The 23,676-nt window shown below is 42.7% G+C and overlaps 1 protein-coding gene across 1 annotated transcript in view; it reads right to left on the bottom strand.

Moving 5' to 3' along the window:
- diaph1 (diaphanous related formin 1) overlaps nucleotides 1-23,676 on the bottom strand; it is a gene marked incomplete at its 5' end in the record, with an annotated part of 89,403 nt that overhangs the window by 16,925 nt on the left and 48,802 nt on the right. The window contains 4 exons of the mRNA XM_079228564.1: nucleotides 233-472; nucleotides 931-1,032; nucleotides 1,549-1,643; nucleotides 1,809-1,904. Of these exons, the coding sequence (XP_079084690.1) occupies nucleotides 233-472; nucleotides 931-1,032; nucleotides 1,549-1,643; nucleotides 1,809-1,904 (533 nt within the window). The remainder of the gene's footprint in view (nucleotides 1-232; nucleotides 473-930; nucleotides 1,033-1,548; nucleotides 1,644-1,808; nucleotides 1,905-23,676) is intronic.

Below are 23,676 nucleotides of genomic sequence, written 5' to 3'. Positions count from 1 at the left end.
CCTCACTTTCATGTTGCTTATTTCACATTATAAAAGATACAAATACAACAGCATTGTATAAGGCGTTAAAGGGCCATCTGCACATGTTTATATCTGTGCTACATATACTACATGCCGAAAGCTAGTATTGAAAAGGCATAGGGAGCAATCCTCGCATGTTATTGTCTATGTATATGTGGTTGTATTCCGTGTTGTATTCCGTGTTGTATACTGTTTCTACACCTAATTTTACCTTGCACAGGTATGATATGGAGAAGCCGAATGCTTTTCCATTGCGGGAGCCAGAATTCATATAGTTCCCGACAAGGAGGATGATCTCTAGCAGCTTGGTGAAGGTCTGGCTTTTACTGAGCTCCTCGCAGGCTGCTGTCACAGACACCACATCTGGCTTGATGTTGTTCAGCTGCTCCTCAAACTGCAGCTTGAACAGGGTGGCCTGAAGCCGTGGCATCAGCCGCTTCACACCGGACATCTAGAGAGAGAAGGGTACATTTGTTGCCACATAGATTGTGTGTGTGTGTGTGTGTGTGTGTGTGTGTGTGTGTGTGTGTGTGTGTGTGTGTGTGTGTGTGTGTGTGTGTGTGTGTGTGTGTGTGTGTGTGTGTGTGTGTGTGTGTGTGTGTGTGTGTGTGTGTGTCTAGTTCTGTGTGAGTGAAGGGGGTTTCCTTCATTACTCACATCCTTTACAGTTGAACAAAGCAGTCTGTGTTTCACAGCACGAGGATTGTCTGTGTCTAATATATTGACAACGGTATGACTATCTCAGTATTTCAACATTTGATATGCCTCATTTCCCATGACACTGATTTCCTTGCTGTGTGTGGTTGATCATGTACAAGTCACCTGATCATTCAAACAATACTGATTGTATAAAAACTAAATTGTCTTTTTTTTGGTGTTTTTTCCATTTGTGAGTGTGCGTTTTCTCACCACTACTCCAAACTGCTCTGACTCAGCCAAGTCTTTGTAGTCATCCTTCATTTCTGCCAGGACACTCATCTGCTCTGCCGCTGGTAGTAGTTTGATCAAACTCTATGAGACAATGAGAGCAAAACATACTGTACATGACTATCAGGATCTGGATGTGTCCCAAATTAGACACAGGTCCATACAAAACACAAAGACATTGATTGATTGACCTTAGACATAACATTCCACTTTGAGGGACAATCACACATTCGCCTTGAGGATTCAATGTGTGAAGAATCTTGAAGGTCATGCGTTCTTATGCAACGATGCTTGATGCCTGTCTTACGCTGCAAGTTCTCTCTTGTAAAAGAGATAATGTATCTCAAGGGAGTTCTCATCAGTAGAGGTTAAATAACATAAAATTAGAAATGTCCCAATAAAGGACACATTAACAAGACAGAGGCTGGCTGTCACTGGGTATACAGTACTATGAGCTCAAACTTTTCATCTATTCATTCATTCAAAGCAACATAGAGAATAATACCCCATCTGACAACCGACACTATATTAGAACATACATGAATGGTTGCACGAACAGGCCTTTAAATACCAACACTGGGGCCGATTTGAGCTCTGTACCTGAACCATGGACTCTGTGAGGACCTTCTCATTAACCTCCAGGATGGCGTTCTTGATCTCCTCATAAGGGACACGGAATGATCCCAGGAAAATGGCTGTATGAGCAGACAGTGAACAACACGTATCAAAATCTAATAGGGATTCAGTTGAACACACTTTGTTGTCATTTATATTTATGTTTTCGCTGAATACTTTTAAAAAGCAATGGCATTGGTGTGGTGGTATCAGGTGTTCAAACAGACGGGTATCTGTGGACTTACAAAGGTTCTGTGAGCACTTGGAGTCAAGAACCTTCAGCTCCTTAACCTTCTTCTGTAGCAGCTTCTTTTCGTCTCCGCCATCGTGCTCCTTTTTGGCTGGGAAAGTGGATAAAGAAATGGGGAGGGTGGTGGTAACATTTAGACAGAAGAAAGAGAAGACTTTGTTAGAAATACAATTTCTTGGTGACTTTCTGTTTATGTGTGAGGACGAGAACAGCTGGATATGAACAGAAATAATGTTGGAATACTATATTTCTGAATATAGTATAGCATAGTATAGTATTTCTGAACCCTACTGAAGTCACCACATAGTGGTGACTTCAGTAGGGTTCCTTAAAAGAGAGATGTGGATAAGAGGGATGACACTATGAAAACTGACAGACTTGGCACGGCCTTCGCTTTTATCTTTCCCTCCCAACTGTATGGTGTCATAGAGGTGTTAGGATTATTGTATCAGTGTCCTTGGGTTATGATGGAACTGCTATGCAAAGGCTGTAACACTGGGGGAAAGACTTCCCTGGTGGGAGTGCGTGTCTGGTAAATACGGTCGGACGTTTGTCAGCTGTAAGGCATTCAAAATGTGCAATCAGCCCACACACACACACACACACACAGTACATTACATCTCACACACACAAGAATCACTTTGCGTTAACCTGTTCTGACAAGGTCAGGATTGTGACTGTACGGATGTGTCAGTGCGTGGGGGTTAATGTGCACTAGATGATAACGAGGAGTGAAAGATGAACACGCACATGGGTTTAACCACTGGATCGACCTGACTCAAACTCAATTTAACAGTCATGTGAAGACGCAGTACAAATACTGTAGTTGATTATTCAATCAACAAAAGAAATTGTCATTGACGAATGTAATTTACCAGTTATGCATAAAAAGCATTTTCTGGTGACAGATTTACAAATATGAGGAGTTTCTTTTATCTCAATTATAAAGGAAATGCCTTAACTATGGGGAAAACAAGATAATTTCCGAGACTGTTCTTCACTAAGGTAATTTAAGATCGGCACTTAACATGTTTTTGACATCTTATACACAATCCGAATATTAATTCAAAATAAAGAATTTGTTTTTCCACAACTATTCCAGTTCCAAAAAATCCTATAAGAAACAATGGCCTCAACCTTTTCCTATCCCGTAGTACTTTCTGTATGGCTAATACTTTGATAAACAATGGAGGATCAATACCACCCACATTTTTCCATTCCCTCCTTATGTTTTGTCTAATTCTGGATGTGGCCTCCTCCATGTCTTATCTTTGTTAAGAACAGACAGTAACAGGAAACAAGAATCACTGTCTGGAAAACAGTCAGCAAGAGAGTTGGTACAGCATGTCCAGTACGAGTATACAGCCTCTTTCTCACCATCGGTCTGAATCACACTGACAAACAATACAAATCAAAATCAGCCACTGAGTCCACCCGTTTCCACTTCCTGGAGATGACCTCATGTACTATTGACAGAGTGAAAAACTTAATTTAGTTTTTCACTAGAGCAGACAAGACAACTACTGTTGTAGAGACGGATGTACTTACAGCTGCTTAAATACCATTGTTACTGACACTTTATCCATGTAATTTAGGTTCACCTGACCCCCAGCTGCATATACTGTATATGTGTGGCCTGTTTTCTTTACTTCCACCATCTTGTCCCATAATCTGTCCACATTCAACTGCAGTTTGCCCGTGAGACATAGTCTCATTCAAACAAAAGCCCAGTAAGTATTCTCCACACAGATAGAGAGATAGCCACTACGGCACAACAGCACATTCATCCATCTGTCCATCCTTCCATGTCCAATCAAACAGTGCTTTGTCTCTACGTGAGAGGCCAATCAGTCGGACAGTCTGTTAACAAGGCTGGGCCTCTTAATGAGCTCATCTCTCCATTTAGGACATACGCTGATACACAAAACAGTCAGTCAGTCAGTGGACTGTGGCCCCATTGTTTCATTCAGCTTCAGCTTTGTGAACCTCTTCTCTCAGGCTCAACCATCACTTTTATCTAAAGTTTGACTCAAACCTTCAGGCAATCTGATCTCTGTCTTCTACCGTTAGTCTGATCAGCTGTGTGCATCACAACCATGCATCAATCATACTATTGTGTGTCCAACACTCCAGCCACAGTCTCTGCTGAGAGCAGGAAGCCACAGCAGGAAGTAAACCATTACACACACACGTAGGGTAGGAAAATATATCAGAACATCTGAGAGGAAACAACATAATATCTTTGCACAAACACATAAACAGAGCAAGTCACAGCTGAAAGGTTATGAACAGACTCAAAGGAAGTGACAAGAATCTACAAATAAACATGATAGGGACAATGACACAAACCGGGAGATTTAAAATAATCCACTTATTCAAGAAAGTAGCATCTAAAAAGTCAGAGGAAAAAGATCAAGACATCAACATATTAGTAAAAAGCTTTTCACAGCTGTTCACACATAAATATAAACATACCGACTTGGACAAAGACAGGCAAGAACACATGCTACAGTGCAGATGATCTAATCTCAATGGTGTATAATCTCAAGGACTGGCAATCCAGTTAGACTGGGACAAGACTCGTGACCATCATGTCACTAGGTCAGTGTGTATGTGTGTGTGCATGTGCGTGTGTGCATCTCAGAGAGATGTAGAGCCGGTGAGGCAGCATGTGCGAGTGTGTGTGTATCCTTGCTATCATAGCTACAGTGCCAGCTGCGCTCTAGCCAATGAAATCAGGCGCAGCTATGTTGACATCATGGCTGATTCATAAAATGGGGTCTGGTGTGCAGCTTGTAAAATGGCTGCTCTGTGGTTTCCACATGCTCAGTCTTCATTTCATTTATGAGCCTATGGCACCCCTGGTGTCGGCTATGAAGCACTGCACCATGTTACACTTAGTCATTGTGGGGGAGGAGAGGAGTCGTCAGAAGCAGAACACATGTGTGGCGAGACAGACTCACAGAAAAACATGCACAAGCACAAAAAACATACTTGTGGGGTGCCGACTTCTTAATATTCACATGTTTTATTGTCCCAGCTGCCTTTTTATTATACCGTCATACGAAGAAGACCACTTTTTGTGAAAAAATAAAAATCACCACACACACACTTTCCTGGAACACTCCCCCCTCATCTCCCCAACAGCTGCTTGGAGAGATGATGGAGATGGGAAGGGGGGGTGTGTGTGTGTGTGTGTGTGTGTGTGTGTGTGTGTGTGTGTGTGTGTGTGTGTGTGTGTGTGTATAAAAAGCATGTGTGTCATGAGAGAAAAACAAAATTCTTTCCTTTTGACTTCTGTTTGTAATTAAGGGGAAAGAGAGAAAAAAACAGCGATGGAGGAGAAGGGGTGAAGGAGGGGTGCACATGATCATGAGGAGCCAAGTCATGCAGAGGTCTCTGTCAATATATAACCAAGTGTGTGCGTGTCTGTCTGTCTCTATCTGCACAAAGAGGAGTCTGTTTATCAGTCAGCAGGCCTGAGTGTGTCCTTCAACCCCCTCCCTCCTATTCCCTTCCTCTCTCATTCCCTCACTCCTTAAAAGGAGAAAATGTGTGGTGGAGGATGTTATGGGTAGCCAGGCTTGGAGAAAGAAGAAAAATTAAAAAAAGACAAATGACAGATAGAAACAAAAGGAGAAAGAGAGTGAAACACAAGAGGAACAAATGTATGGTACACTTTCCTCCCTTGCCACTCTGAACTATAGCCTCAACTCCGAGAATAGTTTCAGTCCTCTCCCAGAAAGCATACTCTCTCCACTCTTTTCAATCTCTTCTCCTGTTTTTCCATGCGGTCTATTCATCCTCTCATCACCACTCCCTGCTTTCACAGCGCTGCAGTTTATTTTTAACCCACTAAAAGCTTTCAGATGATGTGCTCTATTGTATATAAATATGTTTTGCATGTGCCCCCTGGTGGCAAGATAGAAACAAGGCACAACATTAACCTTATATAACTTCAAGTAAACTTTTTTCCATTCAGCATTCCAGGGCCGGAGATTGTATACACTGGAACCGAGAAGAGGGTTTATAGCTACAACATCAATATCCCGGGTTGAGCAGTTCTTTGGAAAAAGTTGCTGAGGTTGCCCAATGGAAAGAACCACACAAACACATCTTTTGCCAACTTTAAACATCAACAAGGACCGAACCAATTTCAGGGAAACTTGACAAGAACAAGTTTTGTATTTTAGAAGGTTTACTTGAAGAATGCTTCAGTATTTGTACTAAAAGGGGAACGAGACAAAGAAAAACAGAAAGGGAGGGGGGCGTAAAGTTCTTTGTCTGAACTAAACAGAAGGCCAAAACAGACAGGACAGCTGTAGCCTTGGTCCCTTTAAACTTTAAATGTCCAACATTATGTCACTCTCTTTATAAGAGTGTGTGTGTGTGTGTGTGCGTTACAATGTAAGCAAGTTTGACAGAAGAATAAGGGTGTTTCCACGGTAACCTGGGTCTGAAAGAGCCCCTTCATCCTGTTTTTCACTGTGAAAGGAAATGAGGAGAAAAAAAAAAAAATCCTGACTGTGTGTGCGTGTGTGAAAAGGACCAGATGGCAGGGTGGGGCCATGAGGAGGGGGGACGGGGGCAGGATGTGGGAGGGCCAGGGTGCAGGAGGAGGGCTTGTGGGAGGGGCTAATGCTGTGCTCACTTGCGCACCCCTGGTGCATGAAAAGTGCAACTGCAACTTAGATTTTCTGCATTGAACTAAGTTGTATATTATACCACTACATTTGCTTTAGAAACATAAAAAATAGCCAATATGTAAAGCTAAAAATATCTGAAGAATCTAGGAATCATTTTTGCTTCCCCATCTGCTCATTAGACTTGGCCTGCGGTCTCTAACACACTTTCAACCAAGACTGAATACTTCTGAAATTGTGTTTTCCAAAAGAAGTCTCCAGCCTATAAAGATACAAGTTCGTAAGAATTCCTAAAACAAAATGTGTTTATTTATTGGGCTTACATAATATACAATTACAAGAATAACAACCTGTACATATATTCTATTTGAATAAATTCAAAATTAAATCAAATTGATCTGGGTCCCTTAGCAGTGAATATTGACAACATTACATTTAAGGTCCAATGATTAATGTTTTTTTGAGGATTTTGAAGATTTTGATTGTGAAATTATAAGATGATGTATTAAATGGCTTGGTAATACATTTCATGGATGACAGCAGGACGATGTCATGATCTGAATTTTGATTATTTTGTTGACATTTGGATGAAAGACAACTTAAAACAAGATACTTAAAACTGGAAGAAAAGTATACTCAACATTGGCAGTCTGTGGTAGATTATTTTAAGTTACATGTTTTAAATTAGCCTTGAACTAAAACAATTGATATATTTGTTTATATTTATATTCTGCACATTATATAACACTACAGAACAAAAATACTATTTAATAGAGTAGAAAGTCTTTTAAATCTATATGTATTGACTACAGGAGGCACAATATGTGGGTCCTTCAGTGTGGTTCCTGTTTATGTGTGGGGTTACAGTGCCCTCCACTGGAGAGATTGGTGTACTGCTGCTAAATGGCATAAGGTTGGCAAACTCCTACACCTGAATACTCTTGTTTATTACCTTCCACTCCATACTGCGAGTATGTTTGTGTGCGAGTATGTTTGTGTGCGAAGACAACAAGTAAAAAAAGAAGAACATATTGACTGTGTGTGTGCATATATGTGATGGTTTAGGGAGTAGAAATGGGGGAGACGGAGATGGAAGGAGTGTGTTGAAGTATGAGACAGGAAAGATGTTTGGAAAGTGTGTGTGTGTGTGTGTGTGTGTGTGTGTGTGTGTGTGTGTGTGTGTGTGTGTGTGTGTGTGTGTGTGTGTGTGTGTGTGTGTGTGTATGTGTGTGTGTGTGTGTGTGTGTTGTTCTCTCAGGGCCATTCTGACCTCTCTATGCTCTTCTGGCCATGAAGGTCTTCAGCGATGACGCACACTCGGCACGTAACGGCTTCACTGATGAGACGCGAACACACACACACAGTATGCTGCCTGCATTGCTGATAAAGTGCATTACAGTCGACACACCGACACAGCACTACCTTGAACCCGAATTCACACTTGCTGAAACCACACAAACAGCCCATAAATCCCCATAGCAAATAACAGAGGACAGATACACCCCCCCTCCCCACACACACACACACACACACACACACGGAGAGGTGAGCTGCTGGTGTGCTTATTAAATCAGTCCTATATCAGCCAGTCTCCTTGGGACAGCAGAAAAGATTTACTACAGCAATTACACGGGCTAATTACAAGGAGGAGAGAAAGAGGGAGTGAGGGAGAGCTACAGAGTGTAAAGGAGGGAAGGAAATCAAATCAAAAGGAGCGAGACCAAATAAAGGTGTGAGAACTTAAAGGATGAGAGAACAAATAAAGGGGGGAGAGATAGAGAGAAGTAAGTTTAAAGGACAAAGACAAAGAGGATGTGACCTTGGCCAGCCACAACACCTGAGCCTTGAATACCGTACATGGAAACAACAACAAAAAACACAAAAGGTTGACAAAGTCACAAACCAGCTGTGTGTGCCTGACTGAATAACTGAGTGACTCAATGAGTATGTAAGTAGTTTTTTCTGTGGTAGTCTGTGGGGCGCTTTGGTGTTTGTTATTCACAGTGTGAATGTCCTTGACGCTGCACTGGCCTTCACAGCACAGTGCTCCCTCTACGGGGAGGAGAGTGAATTACATCATTAAGCAGACTCACTCACCGTTATCAATCAACCCTGATCCTTGTTCCTAGCGCTATGAATGACATGCAGTGACATTTACAGACACTTATATACGTTATGCATGTGTGTCGACTGACTGATGAGATTAGTGTCACAGACGGGAATGCGTTAGGTCTGACAATATCTCATATTTGAATATAGCCTTGAAGAGAAGCAATTAAGAACGTCTAATAACGTGATACTTCATCATTTCTATTAAGGAAAGATGAGTTTGCCCCTCCAACCTTACCTTCACTCAACAGGGGTGTTTGGGGATCACTAGCTCATGTACACTTCATCCAGTCAGTGCCAGCTGCTTGCCAAATGTACTGACATTTCCCTGCTTGTCAAGTGTACTGTCCATCCTGACCGCTTCTATGACATATGCACATCCATGCAGAAAGTCTCATTTACATGAGCCCAGAGGTGGAAATGAAAACTTAGAAATTGGGTTTCTATCTCAATTAAAAAGTTAGATGAACTGTAACACACATGCACCCCATGAGGCCCATTTTGCCCTGGGCAAAAAGGATTAGGTGCTGCGCTCCTGTCAGCCCTCAAATATTCATTATTACCTTATGGAAAGATAGCAGGCAGAGAGAGGGTGGGAGCAAGAAGGAGCTAGAAAAAGGGAGAGTGCAGAAAAAAGCATGAGTAAGTGATAGAGAGGCACTTTATGAATACAAGCAGTTCTGACGTATGCAAAGCAAAATAGATGAAAGGAGGACAGAAAAAAATGGAGGTCTACACGGTGTCATGCCATGGAGGACAGTTAAAAGCTCATTGCAGAACTGGCGCACACACTCATCCTGTTAATCCCTCAGTTTCTGTCCTCTCGTCTCCAACCATCCATCCCTACATTCGTCTTTATCTCTGCTTCAGTGATGAGGACAAAGGAAAGCACTCACTCATTTTCTCCATCCCCCCTCCTTTCTCCTTCTCTTGGTGTCTTCAGGCAAGGCTCGTAGGCCTGATTAGCAATTGTGATTTGACCGCATGGTGGAAAGATTGGCACACATGCAAAAGCACACAAGAGCATGTACACACACATATGTGGCAAAGAGGAGGACCAGCTCCAGTTTTGCTAGGTCTAATTACCCCTTGAGCAATGCCCAGAGACAATAAGGGGGCTGGGGAGGGTGTTTTGCCTTTTCTAATGTCAGCCATCGCTCGCAGGACATACACACTCACAGACACTTGAGAAAGTGAATCTGACTGGAGGCAAAAAGATTGGGCTGTCGTCTGGTGCTTGTCACTAGGGTGTCTTTCAGCCAACATGTTAATATGACCAAGCCAAGGAAGCTAGTGACTAGAGAAGAGGGAAAAAATAAAAGGAAAAAGACATGTGTAGAGCAATGCTGGAGGAGAGATGAAGGGGATGAATAGCAAAGTGGAGAACTTGCAAAGGGAGGCAGCATTGTAGAGGGAGAGGCCATGGAGCAAAAAGGATGAGAGACATTGTGATCTTGTCAACAAAGTAAGAAAGGCCAAGGCATGAAAGTCCAGTTTCAGAGAGAGTTTGCCTCAATTATGATGATTAAAACACTAGATAGCTCCATACACATGCAAACACAAAGCCCCCTGTGAACCAAAATGTTGTGTATTTTATTTACAGCTTTGAGTCATTGGAGAAACCGGAAAGTATACCGATCCTGCAATCCAAACTGCTGAAAACATGGCGAGCACTCCTTTGCATTTGTATGTGTGAACTTTTCTCTTTGTTGCAAAGCTTTGGGAAAACTACTGCAGGTGTTTGAAATACATCAATAACGCTGGATCATAGTCAAACTAAGTAGCTGGAGGGGGATGACAACCACGATCTGGCAACCTTCAGCTCTGCGTGGGAACCTGGGGAAAGTCTCTCTCATCAAAGATCCATTGGGGTGCAGCAGGGTTTCCAGTTTGTGAAATCAGTTTTATCGCATCCCCAAAAGAGAAAAAAACAATCCCCTAAATAAACTAAACTAGAAAAACAATATTTAAACATAGCGACAGACGTGCAAATCCTTTCTTCAAACATCTGTCTGCTGGCCTCTCAGGAATTGGCTGTAGCTGAGGCTAGACAAAAAGACACACATGCATGCACACAGACAAAAACATATACACACATATATACACACACACACACACACACACACACACACACACACACACACACACACCTAATCCCACCATGTGCTTAGTGCGCCATCAGGGGACGTGTTGCCAATCAGACTGCCATGTGAGGTTGGGCGAATGAAAACAATCAAATAACACAATATTGCTGAGAGACTGGCACGTGTTTGTGCGAGTGACGAGTGTGTATGTGTGTGCAAGTTTGTGTGACTGAGTTCACAGATTCAAAACACACATAATGCCAACCAGAGACCAGCCTCTGAGCTCACCCAGTGCATTTCTAGAGGCACCGTGTGTGTGTGTGTGTGGAGATATTTTCTGGTTCTTCTGTAACTAAAAATGATCCATGGTAAGAATGGACGAGTCAGGAAAAGAATACATTAATTTACAGCAGCTGTATACATTTTTGGACGAAAGTGTGTGCAAGATGAATGGAATGTAAGGGTTATCTTTGCACTGCAAAGCTCCTATGTTCAACTTGCAGGCTGACCTGGATGTGATTTGATTTTCATATAATTTATTTAAAAGGTTCTTAATATTACATTTTGGAGCAAATCTAGTGCCTCCACACGGCTCTCACCAAGGCGACAGTTGAGCCAGCGGCTCGCAGTTCACGGCGCTAACAACCGTTACAGTGATGACAGGCTTACAGTGTTTACCTGAGGCCAAACGAAGCGAGGGCACTAAGTGTCTGGGACTATGCGTCTGACGGAACAGCGTTATCGGCCTTAACCGCAGTAGAAGCGCAGTGCAGCGCGGTGGCCATGAGCCAGCCAATGGGGCACACTCACATGCACCGAAAGGCACGCCATGTCAACGAAGCACAGAAAATCTCAGACGGATTGAGACTTCAGCCTCTGCTCACGTTACTTTGCTTCATCTTAACATTGCCAATTGTTGTTAATTTATATTTCAATCCTCTGAATATCAAATAAAGCTGTCCAAATAAATAGGACAGCCGTTTCTTTATTCTACCTGTTGTTTGTGCTGTGGACTTGTTAACTAGCATGCGTGTGTATGTCTCGCGAGCTATTGCTCCTCTCTCGGTCTTGTCTTTTCTCACAGCTCAGTGAGTATGTCAGACTGCATTGGCCCTCTTTCAGAAGCTACTGAGAGATGGCAGCACCATTACAATTTAACCCACTATCTCACCACTCACCACACACTGACAAGCGAGGGGGAGAGAACGGCAGAGATAGCCAGGCAGGCATACAAGGATATAGAGGCATGTATCTAACCACCGATTTGCACACACACAAACGCGCGCACCCACACGCACGCACAGACCAAGGACTGTGTGAGATGTGATAGCAAGAGATTGGGAGCGACGGAGCGAAAGATCCTATACAGATGGAAAGTAAAGAATAAGATGGAAGAGATTACTGCTTGAAAACCACACACATCTGATGCATAAACGGCTGTGGAAATGAGTGACATCAATTCAGCAGGGGAAATTGAGAATGTGTATGGGTCTTGCGTCCAATCAGTCTACACCATCCCTCTCTCTAAATCCACATTTCCAAACTTTCTATTACTTTCTCCCTTCATCATAGGCAATCTTTTTAGTTTCACTTCCTCTCCTTTCGAAATCTATCAGTCTTCTCTTCAATATTTTTTGACACATAGCTTTTTTTCATTTTTCTGTCTCTCCATCTCCAGTTTTTGTACTGCTCTCTCTTTCCCCTTCTGTTCCTGTGCTTTTCTGCCCCAGTGGAGTGTGGGATCTCAGGCAGTGCTGGGAGGCCTACGGTCTTTTAATTAAGAAGCAAGGCAGAACGAGGCCACAGTTAACAAGGACACACACATACATGGACACTTTGCATTGCTTTACTTGTAAGGACCCACATTGTCTACAGGCCCCAGCGTTTCAGTTAAACATCAGAGTATAGGCTCAGGTCTGGCATGTGGTGCCAACACTGATCTAGAATTGAATCAAGTCCATGTCCAAGTCCTAACCCTTAATTTGTACCTTGAAACTGGAAAAATAGACAACATGTCTGCCTCACAAAGACAGAAGCACACGAATAGACATCCATAAACAAGCTTAGTATATGCATACAAAGAAGATCAACGGGTCTCACACACACACACACACACACTCAGAGGCTGAGGACCTGGGTTGAAATCTGCAGGACAAGGACTCAATCAGCTAGTGCAATCAGACACAGGACACACATGCACAGCTACAATTACACACAGCGACGACACACACGTAATAAGCCCCAAGCTGACGGACGAGAGGAAGGCCATTACATTATTCAGTCTACCTCATCACCACTGCAACCAACACACACACACACACACACACACACACACACACACACACACACACACACACAGAGGAGGCGGGATGGAAGTAGCTATTTTGAGAGTGTGTGCGTCCGTTCTCTGCGAAGGTGACTTTGGGCTGGCTAGAGTGGTAATTGGGTACACATACAAATGCCTTTTTCTTTCTCTTCCCCACGTTCGCTTCAAAGTCTCTTTCTCCCCCACCATGATCCCTCTCTTTCCCTCGCCGTAGCCCCCGAACGTGATTACATTTCCGACATAAGTGAGGGGTGAAGAGAGAGAGAGCAGTGGAATAAAGAAAAAGTGAGAGAGACAGATGATTGACTTGAAAAAACAAAGAGGGGAGAAAACAGCTCTTACACTGGATGGAAATATAAAAAAAGAAAAACAAATACATTGACACACACACGTCCATACTATAGCATTTGCCCCCTGCAGTCAAAAACACATACATTTATATATATATATATATATATATATATATATATATATATATATATATATATATATATATATATATATATATACACACATACATACACATATCATTTACAGGGCAGGGGAGCAAGGCAAAGCGGAGAAAAATACACAAAATGTCACTCAGACTGTCATCCTGATCTTTTCTGTTGAGACGCACGTACACGCACGCACGTATCTCATTTCCACTCAGACGAGTGACATTTTCTCTCCCTCTCTTTTTCCATCTCTCCCTCTGCACTCCGTCGCTGTAGTGATAAAATTAGCATTCCTTTCCCTCCTCTGCTTCTCCCTCCCTCGACGACTGGACAAGAGGTGAGAACCACAGGGACGGAAGAAAGGAGAGGGAAAGAGAAACAAGAAGAAAGATGGGAACAAAAGAAGACATTAAGAGAAAGAGGGAAAGAAAAAGGAGCGAGACATGAAGACAAAGAAGCGAACAGAGAGCAGCGTGTGACAGGCAGAGAAAGACGAGGGATATTAAGACAAAGACTAAAAGATTGAATGAGAGAGAGCGAGAGAGAAAAAGAAAAATACAGTGAGCGGACAGGATGCAGAAATTGAGGGGGGGGGAATATACCCTCAAGGGATTCTCATCACCATGACAACCCTCTCCTGTCTCCTTGACTGTCTAGTTGCATGATGAACTCCTGCTACTTTCGTGGACCTAACCACGGACAAAATATCCACTCACTATCGCTGTCAAATAATCATATAATAAGCTACAAACATACTTTTTATAATAAATATAAACTGTCTGTGTGTGTGTGTGTGTGTGTGTGTGTGTGTGTGTGTGTGTGTGTGTGTGTGTGTGTGTGTGTGTGTGTGTGTGTGTAGGAACAACATCAACAGCTGGACAATCATGGTTGCGCACACTTTGTTTACTGCGCACGTCTGGTGCACGTCCGTGCACGTGGGAGGGTGCATAAACCTGCATGTGTGCATGTTTCTACCGGGACGGGGTAGAGGGCCCACAGAGTATAATTAAAAGCCAGAGACACAGAGTCCTTGGGAGCGACTGCAGCAAGAACTTTATGGCGAGAAGGGAAAAAAGAGGGAGGGCGAAACAGAAAAAAGAAAAGAAAAGGAAAACTGACCTTTAAAAACACAGTGAGACAGAGAGAGATATGAGAGAGGTGTAATAGAAGATGGGATAGTGGGAGATGGACTGAATAAGATTATGCCAAATTGAATGCGGCAAAGAAAGACAGGAAGAAGTGAGAGAACGAGCGGTAAAGGAAACATTATTGGACTGAGTTGTTTTTCAAGGAGGGCCAGAGGAAGAAGAGAGAAGACAAGAGAGGGACCGAGACAGCGCGAAAGGGAGGGAACAAGAGAATCCTAATCAGAAACCTGAAGAACAAAATAATAAGGCTGCCTGACAGCAAATGTCAGCTCAGGGAGGGTAGCAGATGGAGGGAGAGCGAGAGAGAGAGAAAGAGAGAAAGAAAGAGAGAAAGAGAGAGAGAGAACAGGAAGAAGGTGGGGGGGGGGGGGGTGGGGGGGGGGGGGGGGGGGGGGGGGGGGGGGGGGGGGGGGGGGGGGGGGGGGGGGGGGGGGAGACACACGAAACATTCAGGAGCAGACAGGTGGGGTTGGAGTGATGGAGACACTTCTCCATCATTGCTCCCTCCAGGAGGAAGGAATACAATCTTTCTGATTCTAAGAAGCAACACATCGCCAGGAAAGATATTCCCCATCTCCCACTGGAGGGAAACAGAGCCGCCAGGTCAGGCGGGTGAATCCTCATATGATGGTATATACGTGTGTGTGCGCGCGCGTGTAAATGTGTGTGCTCGTACACTAACACATTCACTGCCTGGCTGGGAAATGTCGCCCTTGAGCCAACCTTGACTGCCGTTTCACTCGAGCTCGGCTTTGCTTTAATTCCCAAATCAAAAGCCATCTTTTTCTCTGTGCCACGTTACTTCATTAGGACTTGATGGTGAGACAGGATCCTGACAGTCTTCTACAAAGCTTGTGTAGCTTTCCTCTTTAGTCGTTTAGTACTTAGGACTTCAGTCCCGTTCTCAAAGAGATGCAGAGCCAATCCATTGATGTATGGAATATCTTGAATATCTGACAAACACCACTAATTACAGATTTCTGTTTATTTAACTTTAAACAGTTAATGCCTGTACACACGCAGCAGCAATGGTAAAGTGATAACATATTGAAGAATTTTAAATAAGTTTAAAGAACCAGGATATTAACTAAGCATTAAAGCAACAACAAAAAAACGGAATATATGCCTAATCTACATTTCTAGAATTATTATTAAAGTATTGAACTTTGGCCACAGTCTTTAACATTTAAACACTCAACAGTGTCAAACAGCCAGGCAAAAGTCAGCTGTGAATTGGATAATATATGCATTCTGTTCGGGTGAGCATGAGCAATGTGAATCTTAAAAGGATATCAAACTTTCATGAGTAAAACAGCTCCCCGAAGTTGACCAAAAGGTCAATGGGAGATCCAGGGTTATTAAAGAGCAAAAAACACTGACTCCACAAGAGTGGAAACGATGCAGATGTTGCACGTAATTAACTTTTAGCAAAGCAGTCTCATCGGTCAAAGATGTGTTGTATGTTGTTATCGTTCCCATAAAGCAGAACTGGCAAAGTTTTATCAATTTCTCGTGGCAACTTTTTAGATTTGTAGATAGCTGCTATTAAGGTTATAGGCAGGTGCAAATGAGCAACAGGTGGCAGTTAAACCTAAGCATATTAAATCAGCAGGAGTCAGACTGTGAAGCAGCTTGTCCTGTCAGACTGTGAAGTTAATATGTTTTACTGGCTGTCAGTCATCATTAGCAATGACTTACCGGTAATTTATCACCATCAGGGAGAACATATGTAGTTGTCGCAAATAAACTTTTGAATGTCATGACATTTTCACTATGAAGTCAAGATTAATTATACAACTGGCTTATACTGGCTTGATTATTACCTTTTTACTTGTTATCTTCTGTAGTGTTTACTGTTTTGAAAATGAGAACCCTGAAAGCTGGCCCCATCAGATTGTCTTCATAATAAACAATGTAGTCCAGTGGACCAAATAAACACAATACAGTATAGAGAAACCAAAAATCAGTAATGACACAATGATAATATACTTAAAAAACTGTTATAAATAATAAATGATATTTGAGGATAGGTTATAGAGGCTTTATTGAGTTAGTGCAATGGTTCTTATAGCTATAGTTAACTTGACTAACATTCACCTGGTAAATGTATTTAATGTATTTATTGAAGAACTGTAAATATGATGAATACCAACATATCTAAATCCAAATACAATAACTGTACAGTAGAGGTTCACATTTGGACTATATTTGAAGGATTAAATGGGTGTGGGTATTGCAAATTTCAACTAGGGGTGGTAATCTTGACAATTATCTAAACCTCACCCGGGATAATAGCAGGCATTCATCCCGGAGCTATGTCTACTGTATAAGAAGGTCAAAAAGAGATAGAGGTTATCAACTACTTAAAAAGCTGTCCCTGCTATTCCCCATAAACCACGGTTTCACCATCACACCCTAAACCGTCCTCCTCAGTAAGGACATCTTCCCAATCACTTGTTCTCCCATTCCCTCCCTCCCCTCATCTCTCTCTGGCTACACACAGTGAGTAATGGCGGGAGCAAAGGATAGTGGCAGAGAGCTATAAAAGTGTAATTTGCTCCATTTTCCTTGGGAAACCAAATTCACTTTCTGTCCTGCGTTACAATCTGTTAACATTCAGATGGCCGGCATTGCAGACAGCGCATTACCCGCCTACACTGGGTACTAATGACCCTCACACAGAGTACAAACACACTCACGAGCGTGGAGAGCAAGGACACAGAAGCTACGAGTGTATAAAAGGTGCAACGTGTATACGTGAACACTTGCATCTGCACACGGCAACACACAGACTCAGATTCTGGTTGTAATGGACTGAGAAAGGGCGAAAGGGGGAGGGGAAAGAGAGATGGAATATAAAGGGAAAAGGTAAATTGGGTGAAACTGTGTGGAGAAGCTAAGTAAGTTTCTCTGAATTCAGTTAAATAACTTGCTCAAGCTCACTTTTTGCTCCTGAAGGATGAACACCAGAGCTATCTCTGCTGTCCCACAAGCCTTTCTCCTTCTCTAATCTGTCTGTCAGTCTGTATGTCTGTCCTCTAATTCTCCAAAAGTCTTGTTCACATGTTCTTTCTCCAGCTTTTCCTTCCCTCCTTTCTACTCCTCAGAGTAAATCTCCCAAACTCTCATTCTCTAACTCCATCTCTTTGTCTCAATTCTTCCATGCCCGTCTCTCTCCTTCACTCACTGATTCGCCAATACGCTCTCGCACTCTCATCTCATCACCCTTACAGCAATCCTTTCTCTCTTTCTCTATCTCTCTCCTCCATTTCCACCACTCCTCTCTCAGGGAGCTAATAGCCTCCTCCTTTGTTCTTGGAGAACAGCGGGGAACAATGGCGGAGTGGGGCTTGTCGTTGTGGCAACAGGCATGAGACAAGAGAGAGAGGGAGGGAGACAAAGAAGAAAGGCAGAGAGAGAAAGAGCAAGCACAGAGGGGATGCTGGTTGTTAGCCGGGCGGCGGGGAAGCGAGCGCCGGCTAATTACGCTCGTTTCTATGCACACCGCAATTAAACCCTGATGCACACACATACGCCGCCCGCGCTCAGAATATCCATCGCCAGCCACACATACACACTTGCTCTGCAACATCAGAGAGAAAGAGTGAGCAAGAGAGGAGGTGGCAGGGAGGCAGAAAGGGGGAGCCTGGAAAAGAAAAGAAATGACAAGAAAAGACTGAGGCTATTTTGAATCAATGCTGCGGTTCTCCCAAGTAGCACAGTAAAAGTTAATTTAACTTCTCGCCCAAACACAATCAGCTTCATCAAATCTATTAACATACCGTAAGTTGACATTAAGGGATGAGGTGGGTCAGTGGCCTCTTAACAACCCCCCCATTCTCTACCTTCAATTCTGTCTGTTTCTCTAACTAACCAACAGTTGCTGTATTGTCACCAGCTGGCCTCAGTTTAAATAGTCATCAATTCTTCCCCTCTCTTTTATCGGTTGTATTCCTCCCACTCGGCATCTACCATCAGTTAATCAGTTCATCCGGCTCCATCTCTTCACAAGATGATCTCCCTCTCTCCAGAGATGAAGAGCTTTAACTTCACACGAATTAACACAACCGGAATAGTGGAGGGATTGAAGTAGAGGTTGATACAAATGGCAGAGAGACCGAGTAAGAGAGGTGGAAATGGGCAGACTTGCATCCAGGTCACACCACCCTGTAGGGTAGAACTTCTCTCGACTGCCTCATAAACACCCAGCTTCCTTCATCCTTCTATTCATGCAGGAACACTCTTATCCATTAACACGTCGCAGAGAAACATGTGTTCCATGCTGTCTGCCTGTCTATTCTATTATTCATGTGGTTTAATGCTCGCCCAAAGTGTGTGCACATGTGTGCGTTAGAGTTCACATTAAAGAGCAGGAACGTGTCACCACATGTCTGAAGACCAGCTGATGTGTTAGTCGCATTGAGCTGCCAGTGTTAAAGGCAAAAGAAAGAAAAAAAAGCCAAAGAAATGTGTGTGTGAATATGCACGCACAAAAAGCACAACTTCACACAGCTGCATGAACACACACGGTGCCAATGAGGCAGATGAGGAGTGAAAGGAGTCACATTAAACAGCCAAACTTGTCCTGTTTCGCTTTCATAGCCCCAGTCCATTTTCATAATGCATTAAAACCACCGCTGAGAAGAGAGGGAGACATGGAAAGGAGAGGAGAGAGATGAGAAGGGGGGTAGAGAGGGATGGAGAGAAAGAAATGGAAAAGAGAGGGGACAAGAAACATTCTCAAAGTAATCTAAAGCTGGTGGATGCATGTGGGTGCGAGGAAACAAGATAAGGATGAAGGGAGTGGAGGAGTAAGAAAAGAGAGCTCGTCTCAGAGGCAAGATATGGGAATAGAAAGTGTCTGATAGAAGCGCAGACAGATTAGAGAGGTGGATAAAAGAAGATGGGATGCACTGATAAAACAAGTAAGGATGACGGCGAGAGATGGGGAAGATGATTTAGTCACAAACTTTCATTGTGTGTATTATGAATGCTTGTGGGTTTCTTTATGAAGTGTGCATGCGGTACAGTGGCAGAAGGTTCTCCGTTTCAGCACCAGCAGGCTGATGAGAGTTTGGGGCCAAACAGCCTGGAGGTCTCTCTCCCTCTCCCCCTGCCCCTCTCCCTTCCTCTCCCCCTCCCTCTCCCTCTCTCTCCCTCTCTCTCCCTCTCTCTCCCTCTCCCCATCTCTCTCTCTCTCCCCCTCTCTCCATGTAAAGGTCAATACTAGCGGAATACTCTTTAATTTGCCATGTAAACAGCCTAGTAGGAACAAGGGGCAAAAAAAACAGCATATTTTCTGCATGTACATTTAATACAACATTTATTTTTTTTAGAGTGAGTGGTCCGGTGGCAAAAGGTGAGCACATTTTTTTACTTGTGCACATCAGGTGGCAAGAAACGTGACTTAATTCCCATGTTTCTCTGTGTTTGCTGCATGTTAGCCATAAGAATCTGACCAAGGTTTCCTTTTTGTTTGTTTTGGAAACTTTTTTGATTCAGTACAGGATGAACATCAACTTGCTCAAACTTTAAACTTGCTTTAGGTACCTAATCCATCACAGCTAACTCTATGCCTGCTTTTTCCCTCTTTCACAAAGTTACATTATTGTCATCAGTGAAGCTGCCGGGAGACAGCAAGTGCAATGTGTTTCTGACCTGGAGAGAAGCTATCTAACTCACATTTTCTCAAATAACCCTTACATTATGCTCATCCTATTTTGATTTTATGACAACCTATGTCATGAATATATTGCTGTGGAGCAGCCAACTCTCAAACCATATTTCACTGACATTACTATACAAAAAAAAAACTTAAATAAAAAGTTCAGGAAATTTACTTAAAATCTTTACAAGCTGATTTATATGCCATGCTGAAATAAGCAGAAACAAATGGATGCCTAGAGGGTAAGAAAAAAGCAATCAAAGATAAAAATAAAAAAAGATGGAAATGGATGTTGGCAATTTATTGTACATGGTTTGCAGTGGGCTAAAACATACCGTGCACCCAGTAGGATCTATTAAATGTCTAATAACCTTCAATCAAATCTACAGAGAATGACAAGAGCAAGTGATTTCTTCTTATCGGTCGGTAAGGGAAGAGTTAAGGAACTAGTCAAATAGAGGCTGAGGCATCCAAAAGCCCATCTCCTCCAAGTCAATGGCGTGAAGGCTATCTCACACACACCTGACAGAGACAGAATGCTGCCAATAGTGCCGGAGGGAACAAGAGAGACGGAGGGCGGCAGACAGTGAGAAAGAAAAGGGGAAAGAAGCAGCCGGAGAGCGCTAAAGAAAGAGGGGGGGGTGCTAGAGAGAGAGAGAGAGAATAAAGCAGAGGCATGGAAAGCGAGATGGCTGGATAATGGTGAGCACAGTGGTCAGAGGATGAGTATTGCTTGTTTTGAATTGCATACTTGTTGCTGATTATGAGAAAAACAGAGAAGATGAATTGGAGAGGCACAATTTTGTACTTGGGTGTTAAGAGAACTGACGACTGATAGAGGCACAGTGTTATAAAACACTAAGAGCTCCAGCAGCCACACGCTAAAACTTTAATCAGGCATTAATAAAAACAATATCATTACTGTCTGCCTGAGGAAGTATCAACACACACACCTCACTGAATCTGGCAGGCAGGCAAACGCACAAAATTGCAGTCCAGGAAACATGCAGACATAAACAACCTCATCACTCAAGGTGTTTTTCCTGTTCTTACTCCGTCTCCATTCCCTTCCTATTCATCCTCCCGCTTTTTTATTGCCTTTTTATTGCCCTTCATATTTCAATCTAGCTTTACAATCCTTGTGTAAGATAAAGCACAAACAGTGTCTGGGCATACAAGAGCACACGCATACACAAATGAGCATCTAGATGGGTGGAGAAGCGAAAAAGCATGAAGACTGAAAGCAACGTCTCAAGGACAAAGGTAAGCCACTCAACTATTGTCTGAAAGCAGGGATGTTTCATGCAGAAAAGAGGCTGAGACTTGAGTCAAGCAATTGTAAGTAGCACAGCTCCCCAGTCGCACTATTGATAAACCGAAATAAAGACAAACTATGAAAAATGAGGAGCTAGACACCAAATGGACATTTGGAGAGGCACACCTGAATGCCATAGCCTTCTTGAAAGAGTAGCAGAGCTATAGAAATCTCTCTCAGTCTTTTTCTCTGACAAAGCTAGCCTGGAAGGATGAAAGCACCGAACGAAAGCCTACACAGGACCTTAAGGGACGGGATAATGGTGGCACAGAAAGCAGTTGCAGAAAACAAGGCCGTGAAGAAGACTGAAAGTCATTTTATGGATGTTCCTAGAAGATGGGAAGGAAGTTGAAGGGAAAAGTGTGAGGATGGATGAAGAGTAGAAGATGGTAATAAGCAAAAGAGGATAATAAGTAAGGCAGTCAGAGAAGGAAGGAGATAGGGTAGAAAGTGAAAAGAAAAAAAGAACTGAAAAAGGAAAGTAATAGACAGAAAAATCATTAAAAACACACTTTACTTTTCTTTCTTAGTTCTGTATGATCCTTGCCCTATATAAACTCTCAAACAGAGTGAGATATGTGAATGTGCACGGGCGTGCACGCATGTGAACGGATCACGCACCGATAACATTACACTCCTTAATTCCTAATTAATCCTTCTAAACTGGATTATGGCGCAGTGCATGACAAGCCCAGGATTCAACCCTTCGCCCTGTGTGTGTGTGTGTGTGTGTGTGTGTGTGTGTGTGTGTGTGTGTGTGTGTGTGTGTGTGTGTGATGTCACTTGACTGTTTTTAAGTTTAAGGTCTCATAAGGCCAGCCTGTCCTCAGTTACATGATGTTGGGAAATGAAGCTGACGGTGTCTGTGGTCCCCGATGACACAAACACACAAACTCATTCACTTAGTCTGTCTCACACACACACACACAAACGCGCAAAGAGTCCCTAGACTATAGGTCTTGAAACGCTTATGAATTATTGTGGTGAGTGGCAAGAACTCGTGGCATAACTTTACACATTTTAAGGGAGGACTCAAGGGGACTATGTGCTTACTCATATAACCGACACAGGTCCCCTGACACGCACACTTGTCCTCTTTTGAAAGCTGCCACACAAACTGTCCCATGTGATGTATTCTGCATTACTATGCAGTCTGAAATAACCAGAGGGCTTTACAGATGCCAATACTAATGAAGTTTATGTTCTATTGCACTTTGAAGATGAGCTGAGTATCGTGTTATAAAGCAAAAAGCTTCCATTTCTGTTCACTCTTGACTTTTGGGGGGAAAGACCTGAGCTATAATCCACCGCGAGTAAATTATATGCGGTAAACGTTAAAGTAAAGAAACAATAGGGAAATGTACATAGGTTTTGCAACTTTTTGGATTGTGGACTGTGATATTGAAACTCAAAAAAAGCTGCAAAAACTATGTACATTCCCTATGTGGGGACCTTTGACACCCACACATTGTTCACCACATCCAACTTTAGCCTATTACTATGACTGGGTAAAAAACAAAATAAAGAATCTAACTGCTTTCTGAAACTCGAGGAGTGGTGTAATAAAACAGACACCAAGCAACAGTTATACACCAGTGCAGTGTTAAGTCACCAAGAATACATTTGAATAAACTACAACACTGTTTTGGTTCACTGTAGCTACGTGATAATGGCATGAACCTAAACTATTACCAAACAGTGCCAAAATGTTTTGCAGTAGCATACATTGTGTGACCATTAGCCTGTTGTAAACAAACTACTATAATAGTCCAACCATTTGATGTTACTGTAACTCTGTTATTTATAAGGTAAGAGTCAGCTGTTCATGTAGCGGAGGACACTTTAAGGATTTTCACATGAGCATCATTTTACAACTGTCAATCAAGCCTCATCATGGTGACCAAGATGAGACTGGATTGAGAGTTGTTAAATGCACACAATGACTAAGATGATAGTTTGTTTTAATCAAGTGGAACATCCTTTGCACCTACAGGTAACTAAATGTTATCATGCAAAACAAAAAAAACTTGAAAAGGGAACTTGAGAACAGTAGATACACATAAAAGCCTCCGGAAAGTGCAAGTTGATTTTGGCTAAAAGTCTCAAGGAAAACTAGCTACATTTGGCCCACAGTAT

Source organism: Taurulus bubalis (genome assembly GCF_910589615.1).
Source record: "Taurulus bubalis genome assembly, chromosome: 13".
In the NCBI taxonomy this organism is placed as follows: domain Eukaryota; kingdom Metazoa; phylum Chordata; class Actinopteri; order Perciformes; family Cottidae; genus Taurulus; species Taurulus bubalis.
Note: the sequence above shows the minus strand (reverse complement) of the source record. Positions and strands in the feature narration are given on the sequence as shown.